Source organism: Aquarana catesbeiana, linkage group LG02 (assembly GCF_042186555.1).
Source record: "Aquarana catesbeiana isolate 2022-GZ linkage group LG02, ASM4218655v1, whole genome shotgun sequence".
NCBI lineage: Eukaryota > Metazoa > Chordata > Amphibia > Anura > Ranidae > Aquarana > Aquarana catesbeiana.
The window spans coordinates 382,166,025-382,184,955 of record NC_133325.1 but is presented as its reverse complement, the minus strand read 5'-3'; the positions used below and the strand labels follow the sequence as shown (position 1 = coordinate 382,184,955).

At 44.3% G+C, this 18,931-nt stretch overlaps 1 protein-coding gene across 1 annotated transcript in view; it reads right to left on the bottom strand.

The window, feature by feature from the left end:
* LOC141129924 (multidrug and toxin extrusion protein 2-like) overlaps positions 1-18,931 on the bottom strand; it is an 80,113-nt gene that overhangs the window by 9,028 nt on the left and 52,154 nt on the right. The window contains exons 12-15 of the mRNA XM_073617954.1: positions 10,378-10,453; positions 7,255-7,324; positions 5,342-5,474; positions 4,615-4,709 (exon numbers count right to left, since the gene is read on the bottom strand). Coding sequence (XP_073474055.1) covers positions 4,615-4,709; positions 5,342-5,474; positions 7,255-7,324; positions 10,378-10,453 — 374 coding nt within the window. The remainder of the gene's footprint in view (positions 1-4,614; positions 4,710-5,341; positions 5,475-7,254; positions 7,325-10,377; positions 10,454-18,931) is intronic.

Here is an 18,931-nt window from a genome sequence, read left to right as displayed (position 1 = left end):
TTCATCTTGGAACTCTGCCAAAGCAGACAATTGTACCCCACTTCCAAGCAATGTTTCATGTTCCTATTTCTGCCATCAAATATCAACAAATGGGCACTGATTGGCACCATTATATAGCACTGATGCCCAGCAATGCCACCCTTAGGGGCATCAGTGCCATCAGTCAGTGTCATCAGTGCCACCCATCAGTGTCCATCGGTGCCACCTGTCAGTGCCCATTCGTGCCCATCAGTGCCCACCTATCAGTGCCCATCAGTGCCCATCCGTGCCACCTATCAGTGCCACCAATAAGTACCCATCAGTGCCACCCATAAGTACCCATCAATGCCACCTACAAATGCCCATCAGTGCCACTTATGAGTGCCCATCGGTGCCACCTATGAGTGCCCATCGGTGCCGCATACCAGTGCCACCTATCAGTGCCCATCAGTGCCGCCTATCAGTGCTCATCATCAGTGCCCGTCAGTGCCACCTTATCAGTGCCACCTCATTGGTGCCCATCAGTGCCCGTCAGTGCAGCCATATCAGTGCCCATCCTTGAAGAAGAAAACATACTTATTTCCAAAAATTTTTTAACAGAAACAAAGGAAAACTTGTTTTTTTTTTTCAAAATTTTCGCAGAGGTGATCAAATACCACCAAAAGAAAGCTCTATTTGTGGGAACAAAATGATAAAAAATGTGTTTGGGTACAGTGTTGTATGACCGTGCAATTGTCATTCAAATTGCGACAGTGCTGAAAGCTGAAAATTGGCCTGGGCGGGAAGGTGTCTAAGTGCCTGGTATTGAAGTGGTTAAAAAGCATTGGTCACTACTCTTAGCGGATCATCAATTACGTAGTATTTTACCAGAGAAACCAAACAAAAGAAAACCACACAGTACCAAATGATTCCTATGATTCTGGATTATAATATTCAGCATTGGCAAATCGAGCATATATTTAAAAAGCATTGGTCACTACTCTTAGCGGATCATCAATTAAGTAGTATTTTACCAGAGAAGCCAAAATTTGTTTATAGAAAGGCACCAACTTTAAGGGATTTAATAGCGAAAAATGTTTTGGACCCTCCAAAAATCTCACAGGGGTTCACATTTTTTTCAAGGAAAGGGTTTCTTTCCATGTAAAAGATGCTCAAAAGATGGTCAAAAATGCATCAATTTCACATCTACCAGTAAAAACAAAGATTTTGAAATCAAAGATTTTGTGTCATGTAGAACTGAGGGGGTGGTGTATGTATTACAATGTCCGTGCTCTCTACATACAGTATGTGGGAAGAACGAAACGCCCTATGTGGAAACGCATTTGGGAGCACATACAGAATATTGAAAAAGGTTTTCCAAAACACAGTGTGTCACACCATTTTGCTCCATATCATGACAAAGACCCTACGTTATTGAAATTTTGGGCCATTGAAAAATATAAACCGCACTGGCGGGGTAGTAATAAAGTGAGAGAATTAAGTAAAAACAAATCAAAATGGATTTTTGAAATGGGTACTCTTGCACCTTTTGGCTTAAATATAGATTTTGATATAAATTGTTTTATTTTGGATTTTTAATATATCTCTTGACATCTGCTCCTCCAAAACAAGTTCTAATATTTTAAAATATTATTAATAAGTTTATTATATAATTTTTAAATATTTTTGTCAAAACATTTTTTTAGTGTTTTTTTTTTTTTTTTTTTTTTTTTAAGCGTCTTTCTAGCATCTTTCTATCTCATACACATCCATTTACCCTTAGCTCATTAGAGGTTGATTATGTAGAGATGTAATTCCATTGGTTTACCACTGGAGGGAGTTCCTAGGTTATATCTGCTTACTTCATGTATTTAAATGGGTCTTAGGGTAGAGTTGCAACTATGTTTTTGAAAAAAGAAATGTTTTATTGTAAAAATGATGTATCTATATGTATTAAATTGTTACTTTGTATGGATATTATGTTGTTTGAATGTAGTGCAGAACGCATATAGTGGCATGATGATGCATTACACTCCCTGGTCACTATGGCAACCGGCATGCACACTATAAATACTAAGCAAGGTCGTCACATAGTCACCTTTGAAAAAGTCACGTGTCTAGTGATGAAACTGGTCGGGAGGAGCCAGTGACGAGCAGTGCTGTGTGTACACTGTTGGCGTGTGAGGAGATCCCAGCTGTTAGCTGTATGCAGAGATCACACCGTGTTATATTGGGAGGTTAATATTAGCGTATTAAATATGTAATGGCATCTACCATTTGTGTATGTAAAGGGTTAACTTTTCAATTAACCTTACTCCACCGCATCCAACCTCAGTCTGGTAGAGCTTAGATTTTTGAACCACGAACTGGAAATCACTGCACAAGGTGAGTCTGAGAGTGCAATACATAATATTTGAGTTTTATCGCACTGATATATTGTTAATTTGATTAGTTCCCTTTTAGTATATTCAAATAACTGATAACTGAATACTCTTGCCCTGTACTGGTGTTTTTTGTTTTGTGAAAGCTTAGAAAAAATGCACTCTTGCTTGGTTTCAGTACATGTCTAATCAATAATGCATTTAACGTTCAGCATACCTCCCCCTCCTCAATGACAGTGGGCAAGGGGTTCCTCTCCCCGCACTCACTTTCACATTTCAAACATGGCGTGGCTGAGCAAGGCTCCACCTGCACAGCCACATCTCTTATTCTGAAGAATCTGTGAACGAGAGAACTAAAAGTCCTATTTCCACTGCAGCAGACAGATTGTATTTTTCAATGAACTACCAGAGAGCTAATCAGAAGCCTGACATTGCACCTGCAATCCACTGATCGCAGGTGCAATACTTTGCAGGCTGAAGTGTAAAAAAATAATAAATGCACATTTTTAACCTGCAAAATCATCTGCATTTATTTTTTTGCAAAACATGAACTTAGCTTTTAAAGTTCTCGATAAAGTGCGAAAAAGTTAGAATGTCAAGTTGTTACTGCAGTCTGTATCCCCTTTGGAGAGATTTCCCCTTACTTCCTGTTCTAGTAACCACACAAAAAGCGACAGGACTTTTTCTAAAGTGATGGGTAATATTATCTTGACATTGTCACTAGAACAGGTGAACAGGGAGGATTCTCCTCTACTCCTGTTTCAGTGACAACTGTAACATTTTAGCTTTACCTTCACTTTTTATCCCAATTGGTTAGTGACAGTGGTCAGAAAGTATAGGTGTATTTTCCCAGTGGGAGAACACAGCGATAAAATCTGGCAGATAGTTCTAACCCTCCTTCAGTCTACTTACAACTATTAAAAATGTTTTTTCTCACTTTGTATCATTTTAAAGCTGACTTCCAGAAATTCAGCTACTTTGATAAATGTGCTGGCTTACTATGAGTTAAATCTATCGAGGTGCATACCACCTTGCTGACTTATCTCTTTATATACATCTGACCATTTTATGGAGCTCCAGAAGGATAGCTATCACTATAGTTCTGGAGCTCCAACGCCTGATCTTCTGATGTCAACTCCTTTAGCTGCAGAGTTGCAGGCAGCTGCTGTGTCTGCTCCTCCCCTCTGCTGTCCATTCACAGAAGACTTCCTTGATTCACAAAATATTCCAAAAATACAAAGGCTTCTGTGAATGGGCAGCAGAAGGGGTGCGCAGAGATGATGGTGTGCTTAAACAAAACACCTGTTAAGTGAACAAAAAAGCGCCTGTGAAAAACACACAAAGGGCACCTAAGGGTGTGTTACTGGTCCACCTCCCAAAGAAGTAGGACCCTTGTCTGATGCTTAAGGGGTACAAGTCTCCTGAAAGGGGCAAGGCACACTAGTGGTCTACCTAGCCAAAAGGCCTGGTGGACCCCTCTTCTCATGGTAAGCTGAAGCCAAACACTAAGTACTAAGTGAGGGGCTCTCTTGAAGGGAGACCCCCCTATTCCAGGGGTGGAAGGAACCTGATGGTCACACTACCACATCCTCCCCTCCAACCTTCAGGGTAGGCCCAAGGACACACACCCTCCATATGAGTGAAAAGAAACACAGACAAAAGTGCAAGTGATACAAACGTGGAGAGAAAAAAATAAATGAAAAAGTGCCAATGCAAGCACATTGGCTAGGCCTTGCGGCCTGGTAACAAAAATTCCCCCGGTCTTGAACAAAAGGCCTAACAGAAGTGGCGCAGTGCAGAAAAAACGTGGCCGTGTGCTTGTTCTCACATTGGGTTTCCTAGACCCAAGTGATACTAAGAGCACAGGAGACACTGTGTCCCTTGGAGCCCTCCATGCCAGGGAAATATTACCAGCCCACACCTACCGTGGTGCACGCTCTCTGGATTCCTTAACCCTTAGGGAAGCCAGCCAATTCCTACCAAAAGGTCAGAATAATGGTGGAGCACCCCTACTGGACACAGATTCTACACTTGATCTTAGCCAAAAGGCCAAGAAGCCTCAGAGTGTAGGTATAGCTATCCTCTGAGGAGTGCCATAAAACTGTCAGATATAAATTAAATTTATAAGTCCAAGAGGTGGCATGCACCTCACTGGTCTTAACAAATAGTGTGCCTGTACATTTATCAAAGTGGTTGATTTCCTGAAGTTCAGTTTTAAAGACCAGTAGTTCCCAGTGATGACTTTATAGAGATGTATGCAATTATGAACACTTACTTCAAGGGAGACGTCCTGCCAGCTTACTTTTACAAGATAGATAATGAAGAAAACAGACAGAAACACTCCACAGAGAACCATTCCAATCCAAAGACCTTTAAAGAATAAAATGTAGCAGTAAAAGCTCAATGGAAGTACACGAGACAATATCAAAAAGCCCTCAGCCACAGGAAAGGGCAGATAGGGTTGGGTTCATACTGACTTCTATTAGACAATGCGTTTTCATGAAAGCGCATGAAAGTCCTGCATGCTGCATCTTTCATGCCCTTTCAAAAAACGCATGGTCCAATCAAAGTCGATGGGAGCACACATGTAAAACACACATATGATTGCTCTACAGCCAAACCACAGTGCACCGACAAAGCAGGAAATTAGTAGCTGCAGAATATAAGTACAGGCACCTTTAGGTACCTTCAAATTATGGCTGTATTTTTTGTAAATAACAGTGAGTCCATTAAATTACATATTACATATGGGTTAAGTGCAGTTAGTGCAGGTAACATCTGCTCAGTATAACATTTGTTGAATTTTTTAAACAGCTGCAACCCCCACCTATATAAATATAATCCTATACATGGCTGTTTAGATCTAACTGAACAGTAGCTACAAAGTTGTCAAAGTTGACGTATGTGTTAAAATGGTACTTTAATAGGCCACCAAATATAACATTGGGGTTTACTTATTAAACAGAAATGTAACATACAATGTTAAAAATCCATAAACATACCTTTTATGCCCACCTTGGCTGCAAACATCAGAGCAGCACCCACTGGCAATCCAAGTACATAATAGCCAATGCCAAATATAACCGCTCCAATCTTCTGTCTTCCTATTCCTCTAAGTACACCGCTACATACACACTTTAGGTAGAAAACATTTAATTTAGTGTTCATTTATGTTATAACTATCACACCTCCAAAATGATCATAGCTATTCATTTATATATTTAGTTATACACATTACTTTCAGTTTGCTGTATCCAAACTGTAAAAAAAACAATTTCCAGTAAAGAGATGTGGTGAGCAAAACCTGATTGTAGCTATGTTTTGTTCTAAGTTCCCACCACCTGAAAATCATTGTCTGATTCATTTCAAAAGTTGGCCACCCAACATCTTTGTGCACACCAAACAATCAGTCTTGCTAATGGAAAATTATTATTATTTTCTTAAAATTATTAAGCTATATATGTTTAGTAAAACCCAAAAATAAGCTTTTCTTATTTGCTTCTTTTTAGTCTGGTAAATATATCATTAAAACTGTTTTGTTATATTATTATATCTGTTTGATAGATGAAAAAAACTGTTGATCCTACCAGAAACCTAGTGAGCTTGTAAGTTTGCAGAAGCGTTTCAGCTCTGCTTAGGTCAACCTGTACACTACAGAGCATCTGCACCTTATGTTATGGATGAGGAAAGGAGGAGATGTTCTGTCTTCCTGCACATTTCCTGTCTTAGGGTGATCATTTTGCTCCTCCACAGGTACAGTACAGTGACCATTCTTATCCTAGGACAGGAAGTATACAGTATTATTTGCAGGGTTACCAAGTGAAAATAAAGGGAAAAAAATCTGAAAACTAACCCACCACATCTCAGCACAGGTAAGCTGCAATATATGACATTTTGTTCTTCAGTTTAGATGCAATCAATATATTGATAAATATATAAACCCTATCCAAAATCGCAATCAATATTTTGCCATCTTCATTGTGACAGTTGGCAAAGGCAGAAACTGACTGGCTACTATGAGTGAATCAAGGCATTTAAAAAAAAAAAACACTTAGAAAAATAAGGATATGGTCTTTCTGTTCTAGGGAATTTAGTTTGCCTACTAAATAAAATAGAAACTAAAGTATTTTTTTTCATAATATACACTTACTGATAATAAACTATAGTCTCCCAATAAAGATAATGGCACGATTTACAGTCTGTATGATTCTCCAAAAAATGAATCAGTACAGTGGATGGAAATACAAAAGTGATCTGAAGAATGAGCATTGAATAAAACTGAAAAACTTGTATACAACCAGTACATTATATACAGCTGATTCTATTTTAAATGCACAGGGTGGACACATCAAATTCTGTTTTGATTTAGATTTAGGTTACTGGTTGTTAAAGCGGACCTTCATCTAACAAGGCAACTTATTTGAACCTGGCTCTCCCCCTTTGCCACTATTAAGTTTGAAAGATGTATTTTTTTAGTGTTTCTGATACTTCTAGCCTGGGCGAACATGAGATTACACTCCCAAGGCACTTTGATGGCACTTATGTACCATTGGATTCTGCCAAGGACTTCAGGATCAGTTTGAGACCTGTGGCACATCATGTGGGGCGTTGCCCACACATGTACAAAGACAACACAGATGTGAGGTCCTTGGTATCACATGGTCTGCACATGTGTATTTTGATATGTGCTGCAGGTGCTTTCTGGGTCCAGATTTTTAAAGATGGCAGAGCTGGGGAAGGGGGAATTACTGGGGACTGAAATTCCGCTTTAACTAATACACTAAAACTATTCCTTGCAATATTTTTTAAGCATCCTCATTTTACTGCATTTTTTTTTTTTAATAGACGCTTAGAATGTTTACACAGTGCTATATATAAAACTATGTTCTTTCAATGTAGATGTATATGTACTCACAGCAATGATTTCAAACATGTGGAATACAATGTATATAGGTATAACTTCAGAAACAAGAGTGGCTATCTCTCTGGAAGAAAATGACAAAAAAAGATTAAGCAGTTTGTATTTATGTACCTGTATAAACCCTTATAAACATGATTAAATATGAACAAGAGATTGAAATAAGAAAACAAAGCCCAAACAAAGTATTTTATATAGAATATCCCACTTTACAAGGTTTTCTTGCTGTATAACAAGAGGGCATATAAAATAATGAGCATCAGTAAAATCAGAAAATTAACATTTTGTGTGCTACTCATTTTAATGTCTTTAAATATAGTATTTAGGAACTGTGGTTAGTAATTTTACAGAAACTAGCCCATGCAGACGAAGGGCTGCAGTAGTTTTAAATGCACTGTGTGGTTTGTCAAAATATAGGTGAAAGCAGATGCCATACCAGTAGGCCGTTTCTGTCCCCCATGCAGCATAGCCTTAATGTTGACATCCTTACCTCCTGTATTACTTGCAGGTCCCAGCAGCTGTTGCTGTTCACCCCTTGCATCTCAGGAGCAAAAGTGTTTCAAGTATAACTATAGGCAAAACTTTTTTTCACTTTGGATGGAGTGGAGAAAGCTTAGAATCCCTGTCAATTTGTATTGTTCTCTGTGCCCCTATTAGGGAGATTCTCCCTCTCATTTGTCCTGTTTTCCAAAGTAAAAGTAAATCCCAAATTGTAAATTGACACTAGAACAGTAATAGTGGGGAAATCTTCCAAGTTCTGGTGACCCTGGTGACAACTAGGGATTTCCTCACTTTGGAGGGATTTCCTATAACTTCATGTTTTGGCTATTGGACAGGAAATGAAGGGAAATCTCATTAATAGGACACAGAGGAGTTATAATCATCCCTTACTCTATCCAAAATGAAAAATGTTGGCTTTAATTTTACTTTAAAGCGGTTGTATACCTTGGGGGGAAAAAAAAACCTGTAAGACAAAGGCATAATGAGCTAGTATACATCGCATAGTAGCTCATTATTAAATACCTACCTTAGAGCGAAGGCCTCCAGTGGCTTTCACACATTGCTGAGATGGCTGACATCTTCCCCAGTGCTTCTTCCGGGTTCGTGGGCTCCGGCTCTAAAGGTCCGGCATGGCAAATCGGACCTTCAGAGCGAGTTTAGGAGATATTCACAGTGCCTACAGGTAAGACTTATTATAGGCTTACCTGTAGGTACAAGTAAAAAATAAGACTTTACTTCCACTTTAATGTTTTCAAAGCAGCAGTTGCAAAGTGCGTACTCTCTCTCCACCTATCCCAGCAGCAGCTGAGCTCAGCCTTGCAAGGATAAGTGGACAGAGAGCACATACAGTACTACTTTGACAACTAGAGTCATCTTGATAAAGACTTACCCTTGAAACAATGGTGTTTTTGTACTGATATGAGACTTCAGTAAACCATCATTTTGGGTTTGCTATTTGAGAAAAAACCTGACAGGAGTCTTAACCCTTTTGAACTTTTTACAAAACTGAAACAAAGTTGCGGCTGTAATGGCACATTAATACTCTATCACAAGGAGATTTGCATTGATGCCAGTTTAAAGTCAAAGATCAGTACAAGTAAGAATTTATGAGTACTGATATGAGACTTCAGTAAACCATCATTTTGGGTTTTCTATTTGAGAAAAAACCTGACGGAGTCTTAACCCTTCTGAACTTTTTACAAAACTGAAACAAAGTCGCGGCTATAATGGCACATTAATACTCTATCACTACAAGGAGATTTGCATTGATGCCAGTTTAAAGTCAAAGATCAGTACAAGTAAGAATTTATGAGATTGTATGTAAATACAATAGTAACAAAAGAGAAGCAAAAAAAATCTGTCATTTTCGCCATTACAAGTGCATGTACAGTATGTGTAAGTTATATGAGGGGAGAATGAAGGCTAATAAACCATTATTACCTAACCTGACTGCTGTCTTTGGTATAGTTAGTATTCCCTTTAACCGCTTTCCGACCGCCTCATGCAGATATACTGCGGCAGAAGGGCACTTACAGGCAGATTAACGTACCTGTACGTTGCCCTTCAAGAGGCGGCTCGCACCCGCTGGGAGCTCCGTGACCACGATCGCGGGTCCCGCGGACCCGATGTCCGTGGGGATACCCACAATCGTCTCACGGTGAGGAAGAACGGGGAGATGCTAATGTAAACAAGCATCTCCCCGTTCTGCCTAGTGACACTGTCACTGATCTCTGCTCCCTGTGATCGGGAGCGGCGATCAGTGTAGTGTCACACAGAGCCCCTCCACCCCACATTTAGGATACACTTAACCCCTACAGCGCCACCTAGTGGTTAATCCCTTCACTTCCAGTGACATTTTTACAGTAATCAATGCAATTTTTTAGCATTGATCGCTGTAATAATGCCAATGGTCCCAAAAATGTGTCAAAATTGTCCTATGTGTCCACATAATGTTGCAGTCACGATAAAAATCGCTGATCGCTGCCATTACTAGTAAAAAAAAAATCATCAATAAAAATGCCATAAAACTATCCCCTATTTTGTAGCCCCTATAACTTTTGTGCAAACCAATCAATAAATGCTTATCGCGATTTTTAAAAAAAAAATATGTAGAAGAATACGTATCGGCCTAAACTGAGAAAAAAAATGTTTTTTTAAATATTTTTTGGGGATATTTATTATAGCAAAAAGTAAAAAATAATGTTTTTTTTTAAATTGTCGCTATTTTTTTGTTTATAGCACAAAAAATGAAAACCCCAGAGTTGATCAAATACCACCAAAAGAAAGCTCTATTTGTGGGAAAAAAAGGACGTCAATTTTGTTTGGGTACAACGTCGCACGACCGCGCAATTGTCAGTTAAAGCGAGACTGTGCCGAATCACAAAAAGTGCTCTGGTCAGGAAGGGGGTAAATTCTTCCAGGGCTGAAGTGGTTAAAGGGCATGTCCAGGAATTTTACCTTCAGACCTCACTCTACCCTTTACAGCTGTTCCAGCAATATTTATTTTTTATTTCTTGTTAATTACAAGAAACACCTTTCCCCCCTGTAATGATACCACCAGGCAGAATATTTTTTTAAAGGAACATAACTTATTTAATTATTGTAAATGATCTAACATACCCATCATTAGTAAATATGTATGAGAACTCATTCTTCAAGGCTCCAAGCAGTATTGCATCCAAAATCATGAAAAAAGCTGGGGAACAGAAAATGTGTTACCATCTATGTATGTGAGCATGTTAAAACACAGAGAATGCTAGTAAGAAGCAATGACTTAATGTACCATATTTGATCTATTTTTCATAAAATACAAGGTTTCTTTTATATCCCTATATTTTAAGACAATAAAGCAAAAATTATCTGGTAAATATTGGGGGTTTGCATTAGAATGGTCATGCAAAAGTCCTGCTATTAGAATACTTGAAAGAGTAAGGATATTTTATACTAAAATAAATATAACAGTTTTTACAAGGGTGAGGGAAGTGAAAAATGTTGCTTTATACATGCAAATTAAGCCATCTGAAGACATACTAAAAGAAAACCACCATCTAAAATACATATGAGAAATAGCCATGGTTGTCTTTTTAGAGTGCTTAAAAAGTGTAGTATTATAATCAGTCATATGACAGGGAACATTTTAGGCATACAAGACCGTTCACTTAAAAGAGAGTATAAAAAATTATACTCACCTAAATGGATGCAGCATTTATCTGATGCTGAATCTGTCCCCTACTGCCTCTGCACTGAGAACTGAGCAATCAAGCACAGCTGAATGCTCAGTTCTCCCCTACGCTCTGAGCACAGAGCCGTGACTGTCAGTCACCAGCTCTCTGCTCTGCCCCTCCAACACTCACTGGAGCGCTGGGCTGTGGAGGGGGTGGGAGCGACTGGCTCAGGCTCTGGCCGGCTTGCTGAGAGGCTGAGCCAGCTGCCACTTCAGGCATCTGTGGGGATCCAGATGTAAACTCTGGATTGATCCAGCACCTGGACAAACTGAGTGATGTGAGCCAAAAGTGGACTTTAGTCCGCTATCTGCAGAAAACAGGTCATGGGAGTGCAGAACAAACTGCGTTCCTGTGATCCATAGGAGGAGTAGGGCCAAAAAAGCTTTGGCTATACTGCTCCTTTAAGTTTGCCATAGAAGGATGAAATTCATTTGATTTAGCAGGGACCAAACATTATTCAACCCATGCGTGGCCACCCTTTCTAGATTGACTTCTGTTGAATGGGAACGTTGGAAAAATCTTCTCGATCAGTTGCTCCAACTGATGGTTAGTGTATTCTGACAGAGGAGAGTCCCTCTATCCCCCTAGTTTGTGTGGATGGAGGAATCCATTCATTTTTTTTTGTTCAGCTTGCTGGAGATCCTCCCAATCCTGCCCAGACACTGTATTTTGACAGTGGCTCCCACTACTGTCAGTATACACTGATCAGCGGCTGATCAATAACAGTTTCCCAGTGTGTCCATTTGACAGAAGTCAGATGAACAGGAACAGACACACACAGATGGAAATTTGGCCACTCCATGCCAAATTTTGATCTGTCTATGCCAGGGATATGCAATTAGCGGACCTCCAGCTGTTGCAAAACTACAAGTCCCATCATGCCTCTGCCTCTGAGTGTCATGCTTGTGGCTGTCAGAGTCTTGCTTTGCCTCATGGGACTTGTAGTTCTTCAACAGCTGGAGGTCCGCTAATTGCATATCCCTGGTCTATGCAGAAAAGCCCGTAGCAAAAGAAAAAAAGAAATAAGCGCAAGGCTACATGAAATGGGACCCTGTAGGTTGGGCTAGTGAGGGTTAAATTATTTCCTGAAGTTAACTTGAGCTCACAGGTGATTGGTCAGAGCAGTGTGAGGAGGAGGAAGTGCAGAGCGGAGGTCAGAGGTGCAGACTTCCTGTCAGCACACGAGGATAGGAAAAGCTAGTGTGCTGACGTGTCTGCCCCTGCTCTCCTCTGCGGATCGATGGCTGAAGCTCACAGGATGGCTGAGCAACTCAGGGCAATGACAGAGACTATGGGCATGGCATGGCTGCAGAGCCAGCTCGCAGCCATGCAGGGGGTTGCAGAAGCGGCGTGCTTGGCGGGCATGTGCTACAGTCCATCCGGGTCCCCTCTTGCTCAGCATGGCTTGGGCTCTCGGCGGGGGCGGGGCCAGACGGGTCGGCGGTGCAGCACATCCCCACCCCCGGCTTCCATCAGTGCACAGACCAGGGGGAGTGCGGCACCATCCCTGGTGGATGTTTCATCAGAGATGGCAGCTCAGCGGGAGAGGAGTCGCATGGGGAACGGGCCCCATACACCAGGGCGGCCGGTGTCACTCATGCACCCGGATCCACCCGGGATCCAAGGGCCACAGTGGAAGGGAGGAGAAGCAAGGCCCCTCCTACCTCCAGGGGGGTGGAGAGGTCGCATACCAATGTGGTGGGGACGAGCAGTCCCCCGGGCAAAAGGCACAGAACAGAGGGCGAGCTGCCAGGGCCTTCTGCGTCTGGCAATTTCTCGCCAGTGCAATCTCCAGGCAGTCTCCAAGAGTCATCCCACTTGGATAGTGTGCTGTCCAGTGAGGAGGAGGTCGTCGCCCTGAGAAGGTCGGCTGCGGTGGATTCTGGATTGATGGCTGTGGGACCACGTCCTGGTCGGTCCGGTAAGTCCATGCCTAATGTTGATGCTTTATTTCAGTCTTCTCCTGTCCCTGTGTCAGGGGTCCAGAGGTGGGAGGGCCCCGGGGGAACATGTCCATTCAGCATCAGGGAATGGGGTCTCGTGCCCCCCCCCCTCGGTCGTCAGGCATAGGTGCCTTTTTTTTATGCAGGCGCACCGGCGCAATCTCCGCCGGTGTCGGCCAGGGTTTCGGATGCAGGTCAGGCAGGGGTCCCAGCAGTAGTGGTTCAGGTACAGGGGACGGGACAGGGGTTAGAAGCGGTGGTGTCACCGGGGGATTCGGTGGTTCAGGAGTCGAGCGCCCCTTCCCCTGCGGTTCCTGCAAAGGAGGTTAATAAGAATACTGAGCTGGTGCGGATGGCTGATTCAGTCAAGTGCGAAGTGTACGTCTGCTTTAAAGGCCCCCTGGGGGCTCATCTCAAAGCTAAGGTCAGGGAAAAGATCTGGAAAGGGGAGTATGTGGAGATTTTCATGATGCTCCTCCTGGAAAAGTTTAACTGGACAGGGTTAAGCCAGAGGAATCAAAAAAGGAAGATGAGAAGTGGCGGTGATTCCGCAAACGTTTAGTAATTGGTTGCAGGCATTCGCCATTTTGGCTAGTGTCATTGGCGAAAAAGCATCGGTGTACGCTGGTGTGGCTTGGCTGCGATATGACGAACAATTCCATCAGCGCAAAGGGGGTATCTGCGTCAGACAGCACGGAATAACAACCCTCCGTGAAACCCTCTCTTAGCAACTGAACTACCTGCCGGTCCAGATATTTATTTATAAAGGGGACATCCTGTCCGCCCTCACTGCCGTCCGGCCTCTTACCTGCAGTATCACCGGTACAGGATTTCCCGGCCTTAAAAACAGCAGGACAAGGGGTGAGCCCCTCTGCAGTGTGAGCATTCATGTTTATATCGGCAGTTGGCGCCAAACCTACAAAAACCCTCATTGAATTGCCAGCACTGACCCTGCTTTTTTGTGGCCGGCTGTCCAGGGGTGTTTGAACTCCCAGCCCCTGCTTGAAAAATAAAATGAAGGATTTGCCCCGGGACTTTAAATTAAGTGGGTACCGTTTCCGCCAGTAAACATAACAGTAGTAAATACAGTATAAGGTTTATTCAAGTAAAATTGTTTACATGCATTGATAACACCAACAGTTGCCAATTTAAAAAAGATATATAATCAAAAGATATTGGTACATAGTTGTAATGAAAGTCATAGTACACGGGCAGGCCCGGATTTACTCCCTTTGCCGCCCCAAGGTCGGGTCCTTCAATGCCGCCCCCCCCACACACACACACCACCATTCTCGTCCTTTATCGATGAATGCTAAAATAGATCAATTAAAAACATATCTCCATACACGAGAACACCGAAAACAACTGGCTTTAATTGTACAGACTAAAAATACTTCAGGGTAAGCGCGCGTGGGGTAAGGATTTTTCGCTGGCAATTTTTCAGGGCAATGGCTGGTGTTAGTGCCTCAATCATCCCCGGCACCATGGTTGGTATGGTGTCAGGATGATTGAAACACATTACTTCTATCATTACATTGTAATGTAAAATGAAATAGTTCAACTCACCATAATGCAGAATCATTGGGAGCCCTGAGTGTGTCACTTGCCACCATCGCTTGTCACTTGACACTATGCCTGCCACCAGATGGAGATGTCACTTGCCATGATGCCACCACATGGGGATGTCACTTGCCACACTGCCTGGCTGCCACCAGATGGGGATGTCACTTGCCACGCTGCCACCAGATGGGGATGTCACTTGCCACGCTGCCACCAGATGGGGATGTCACTTGCCACGCTGCCACCAGATGGAGACCTCACTTGCCACACTGCCACCAGATGGGGATGTCACTTGCCACACTGCCACCAGATGGGGATGTCACTTGCTACGCTGCCACCAGATGGGGATGTCACTTGCCACGTTGCCACCAGATGGGGATGTCACTTGCCACACTGCCACCAGATGGGGATGTCACTTGCCACGCTGCCACCAGATGGGGATGTCACTTGCCACGTTGCCACCAGATGGGGATGTCACTTGCCACACTGCCACCAGATGGGGATGTCACTTGCCACACTGCCACCAGATGGGGATGTCACTTGCCACGTTGCCACCAGATGGGGATGTCACTTGCCATGGTGCCACCAGATGGAGACGTCACTTGCCACACTGCCACCAGATGGGGATGTCACTTGCCACACTGCCACCAGATGGGAATGTCACTTGCCACACTGCCACCAGATGGGAATGTCACTTGCCACACTGCCACCAGATGGGGATGTCACTTGCTACGCTGCCACCAGATGAAGGAGGGCGGAACAGCGGTGCTGGCAATGAGAGATGTCATCTCTCTCCCCCCGCCGCCGCACCGCTGACATTACTTGTTAAACTTTTCAAAAATGGCGCTGGGCGGCGCAATCACGCTACTGCGCATGCGCCGCCCGGCCGAGCGCGTACGAGCTTTCCCGAGCCCAGCCACTTCAGAACTGCGCATGCGCAGTAGTGGGCGGCTCGCGGCCATCTTTTCTAAGGGCACCGGTGCCCTTAATCAAATTTAACTGGCAGCCTGAAAGGGGGGGGCGGCGCAGCCCCTGCACCGCTGCCGCCCCGAGGCCTGGCCTAGGTGGCCTTATGGCAAATCCGGCCCTGTACACGGGCATCATACTACCCGACTAGTTTCGCAAGATCCAGCTCGCTCTTCAGGGGTGATGTGTGTAACAATGTACCTAGGATGAAAAAAGTATATATTTGACAATATGGCACAGTATTGATTATAAAGGCAGAGGGTAGGAGGGGTTATGGGTCCCTATACTCACCACTGAGCTTGACCATGGCTAACAGGTGTGCAGTTCCAAGACGGCGGCAGCAGGTGCCTCACCAGGGAGCTGAGGGGGCGGAGTCAGATGGGACCCCGCCAGGGGCCAATACTGCAGGCAAGAGGCCGGACGGCAGTGAGGGCGGACAGGATGTCCCCCTTTCTAAATAAATATCTGGACCGGCAGGTAGCTCGTTTGCTAAGAGAGGGTTTCACGGAGGGTTGTTATTCCATGCTCTCTTACGCAGATTCCCCCTGTAGCGGACAACCTGAGATCTGCTAAGGAACACTCTGAAGTGAATTCTGAGAAGCTTGCTAAGGAAGTGTCCTTAGGCCGCATGGGGGGCCCCTTTCCGCTCCCCCCTTTGGGGAATTTAGTGGTGTCACCGTTGGGTGTAGTTCCGAAGAAGGAGCCCAATAAGTTCCGTTTGATACACCACCTATCGTTTCCAAAGGGTGGTTCTGTTAACGATGCCATCGACACTGAGGCATGTGCAGTATCGTATACTTCAATCGATGCTGCTGTGTGAGTTCGACGATACGGCAAGGGGGCCCTTATAGCCAAAACGGATAGAGAAGTGGCCTATTGTGTAGGGCCCCCCAGCTTCTAGGTTATGTGGAGTACTGCTTGGTACAGTGCAGCATATAGCGGAGCGTTTTGGTGTACTCCTTGCAGCGGATAAGATGGAAGGCCCCGCAGAGGTGATCAGATTCCTGGGGATTGAGATTGATTCTAGGGCTATGGAATGTCGTCTGCCTGTTGATAAGTTGCATGCTTTACAGGAAGAGGTTCGCTTAGTCGCAGGGAAACGCAAGATTCAACTGCGGGTTCCTGCAGTCTTTACTCGGCAAGCTTAATTTTGCATGCTGTATTATGCCCATGGGCAGAGTTTTTTGTAGATGGCTGTCGGCCTCCACGGCTGGGGTCACTTCACCCAGGCATTTTATTAGACTGAATAGAGAGCATAGGGATGACCTGCAGGTTTGGCAAGCATTTCTGGATGAGTTCAATGGGCAGTCCATCTGGATGGAGGGGCCGGTCAGCAACTATGATTTGGAACTCTTTACGGATGCAGCTGGTTGTACTGGGTATGGGGCATTTTTGGTGGGTCGGTGGAGCGCGGATGTCATGGTTATGCAATAGAGTTTTGTCAGCTTACCTGTCTCCATGTGTTCATCTCTAAAGACCAGCTGACTCTCACCTGACTGCTTTTATTAACTCTCCTTTTGCATGGCTCCACCCCAGCTCCTATCAGAGAACTCTATATAAACCTCTGCACTGCAGGCCAGCCCTGCCGATCAAGCTTTGTGTGTTTTGGCTTCCTGTTCCTGCCCGCCGTGTGCTCTAGGTTTGTTTCTATTACCGACCTTGGCGTGTTCTCAACTATTCCTGCCTGCTCATGACCCTGACCTTTGGCGTGTCCCTGACTATCCCTGTTTGCCTGTGATCCTGAACCTTGGCGTGTACTCTGTTGTCCTTGTCTGCTTGTGGCCCTGACCTTGGCTTATTCCTTTACTATCCCTATCCTCCTGTTGCCTACTGTGGGTGTGAGCTGGGGAACCCTGGAGGTCGCGACCTGAAGCCAGTTGCAGCCCAGTCCATCCTCACCACTAGAGGCTCTGGTGAACACCTGCTGGCTCTTAGACTCCGCGCCCCAGGGAATCCTACGCTCTAACCCTGATGGGATCTGTGTTGGTGTTCCAGTGGCCCTGCCTTCCTTACCACCCGGACTCCTATCCGCAGCAGTCAGCCGTAGGGTCCACTGCCTTGCGGTGCACTCCTGATCCCAACGGTGTGCATCTGTCACCTAACTCAAGGTGACCTGACAGTGGAGTGCTGGCCCAAAGAATGGCAGGAGGCGGGATATTTAAAGAATTTGGTGCTGCTGGAACTTTTTTTAGTTTTGGTTGCCTTTGCACTTTGGGGGGACGTTCTATGCAACAAGAAGGTACGGTTGCATTGTAACAACCTGGGGGTAGTGCAGGTTCTTAACTCCCTTTCAGGATCCTCCCCACTGGTCATATGTTTGTTGCAATACTTGGTTTTGTGTTGTTTACGGCAAAACGTTTTCTTATATGCTGTGCACATCCCTGGAGTGGAGAATACGGTGGCTGACGCTCTTTCCCGTTTTCAGTTGGACAGGTTCCGGGAGTTGGTGCCGGGTGCGGAGCAGCACGGAACCCCTTGTCCTCCTTATCTATGGTAGGTTGCGTTGTAATCGCCTCCAGTCAGATTCGAAACTCCTTGAGTGAGTCGACATGGTTATTCTATTCTAAGGTTTGGAAGGACTGGGAGGCTTTAACCCGGCAGTCAGGCTGTGGGTTTGATAGTGGGGAGATGAGACAGTTACTCATATACTTTATATGCAAGTGTTTTGCAGAAGGGATATCCATTTCAGCAATTCAAAGAAAATTGGCTGGCATAGCTTTCTGGTTCAAAATGCGAGGCATGCCTGGTTTTACCAAGGACTTTTTGGTAAAACAGGCATTGAGAGGTTATGGAAGGGGCGCTCGGCGGCCGCCGGCCTATCACTTTTGATATTTTGCATTCTTTGTTTCTACAGACGGCTACAGCTTGTTCATCGGAGTTTGAGATGGTACTATTCCAGGCGGCATTTGCGTTGGCATTTTATGGAGCCCTCGGGGGGGGGACTGGTCAGACCTTCCAAGGTGGCACACGGGGGCTTGTCGGTGGACGCTGTCCCCTGTGGTGACTCAGTGGTCAGGCTGTTCATCTGCCGTTTAAAGACGGATCAAGTCGGCAGGGGGGCTCACATTGAGTTAAATACAGGGTTCCTTCACATACCCTGTGAAGACGGTGATTGCTTATTTACGGCTTCGCCCAGCAGTGGCTGGTTCTTTTCTGATCCATTCTGATGGTTTGGCTTTATCCAAGTTTCAATTTATTTCGATACTGCGGCGCTGCCTTTCGGCTGCCAGTGTTGAGGCCAGTAATTTTTAATCGCATTCATTTAGGATTGGGGCAGCCACTGAGGCTGTCTGGTGGGGTCTTGACAGCATGGTAGTTAAGGGTATTAGTAGGTGGGAATCTGACAGATTCAAAATTTACATTTGCCCCATTTGATTTAATAGGGGTTGGTTGGTTTATAAAAAAAAATAAAATAAAAAATAAATGGAAAAAAAGGGAAGGTGGGGGTTATGTGTCCCCTTTTATGTTTTGTGTTTATTT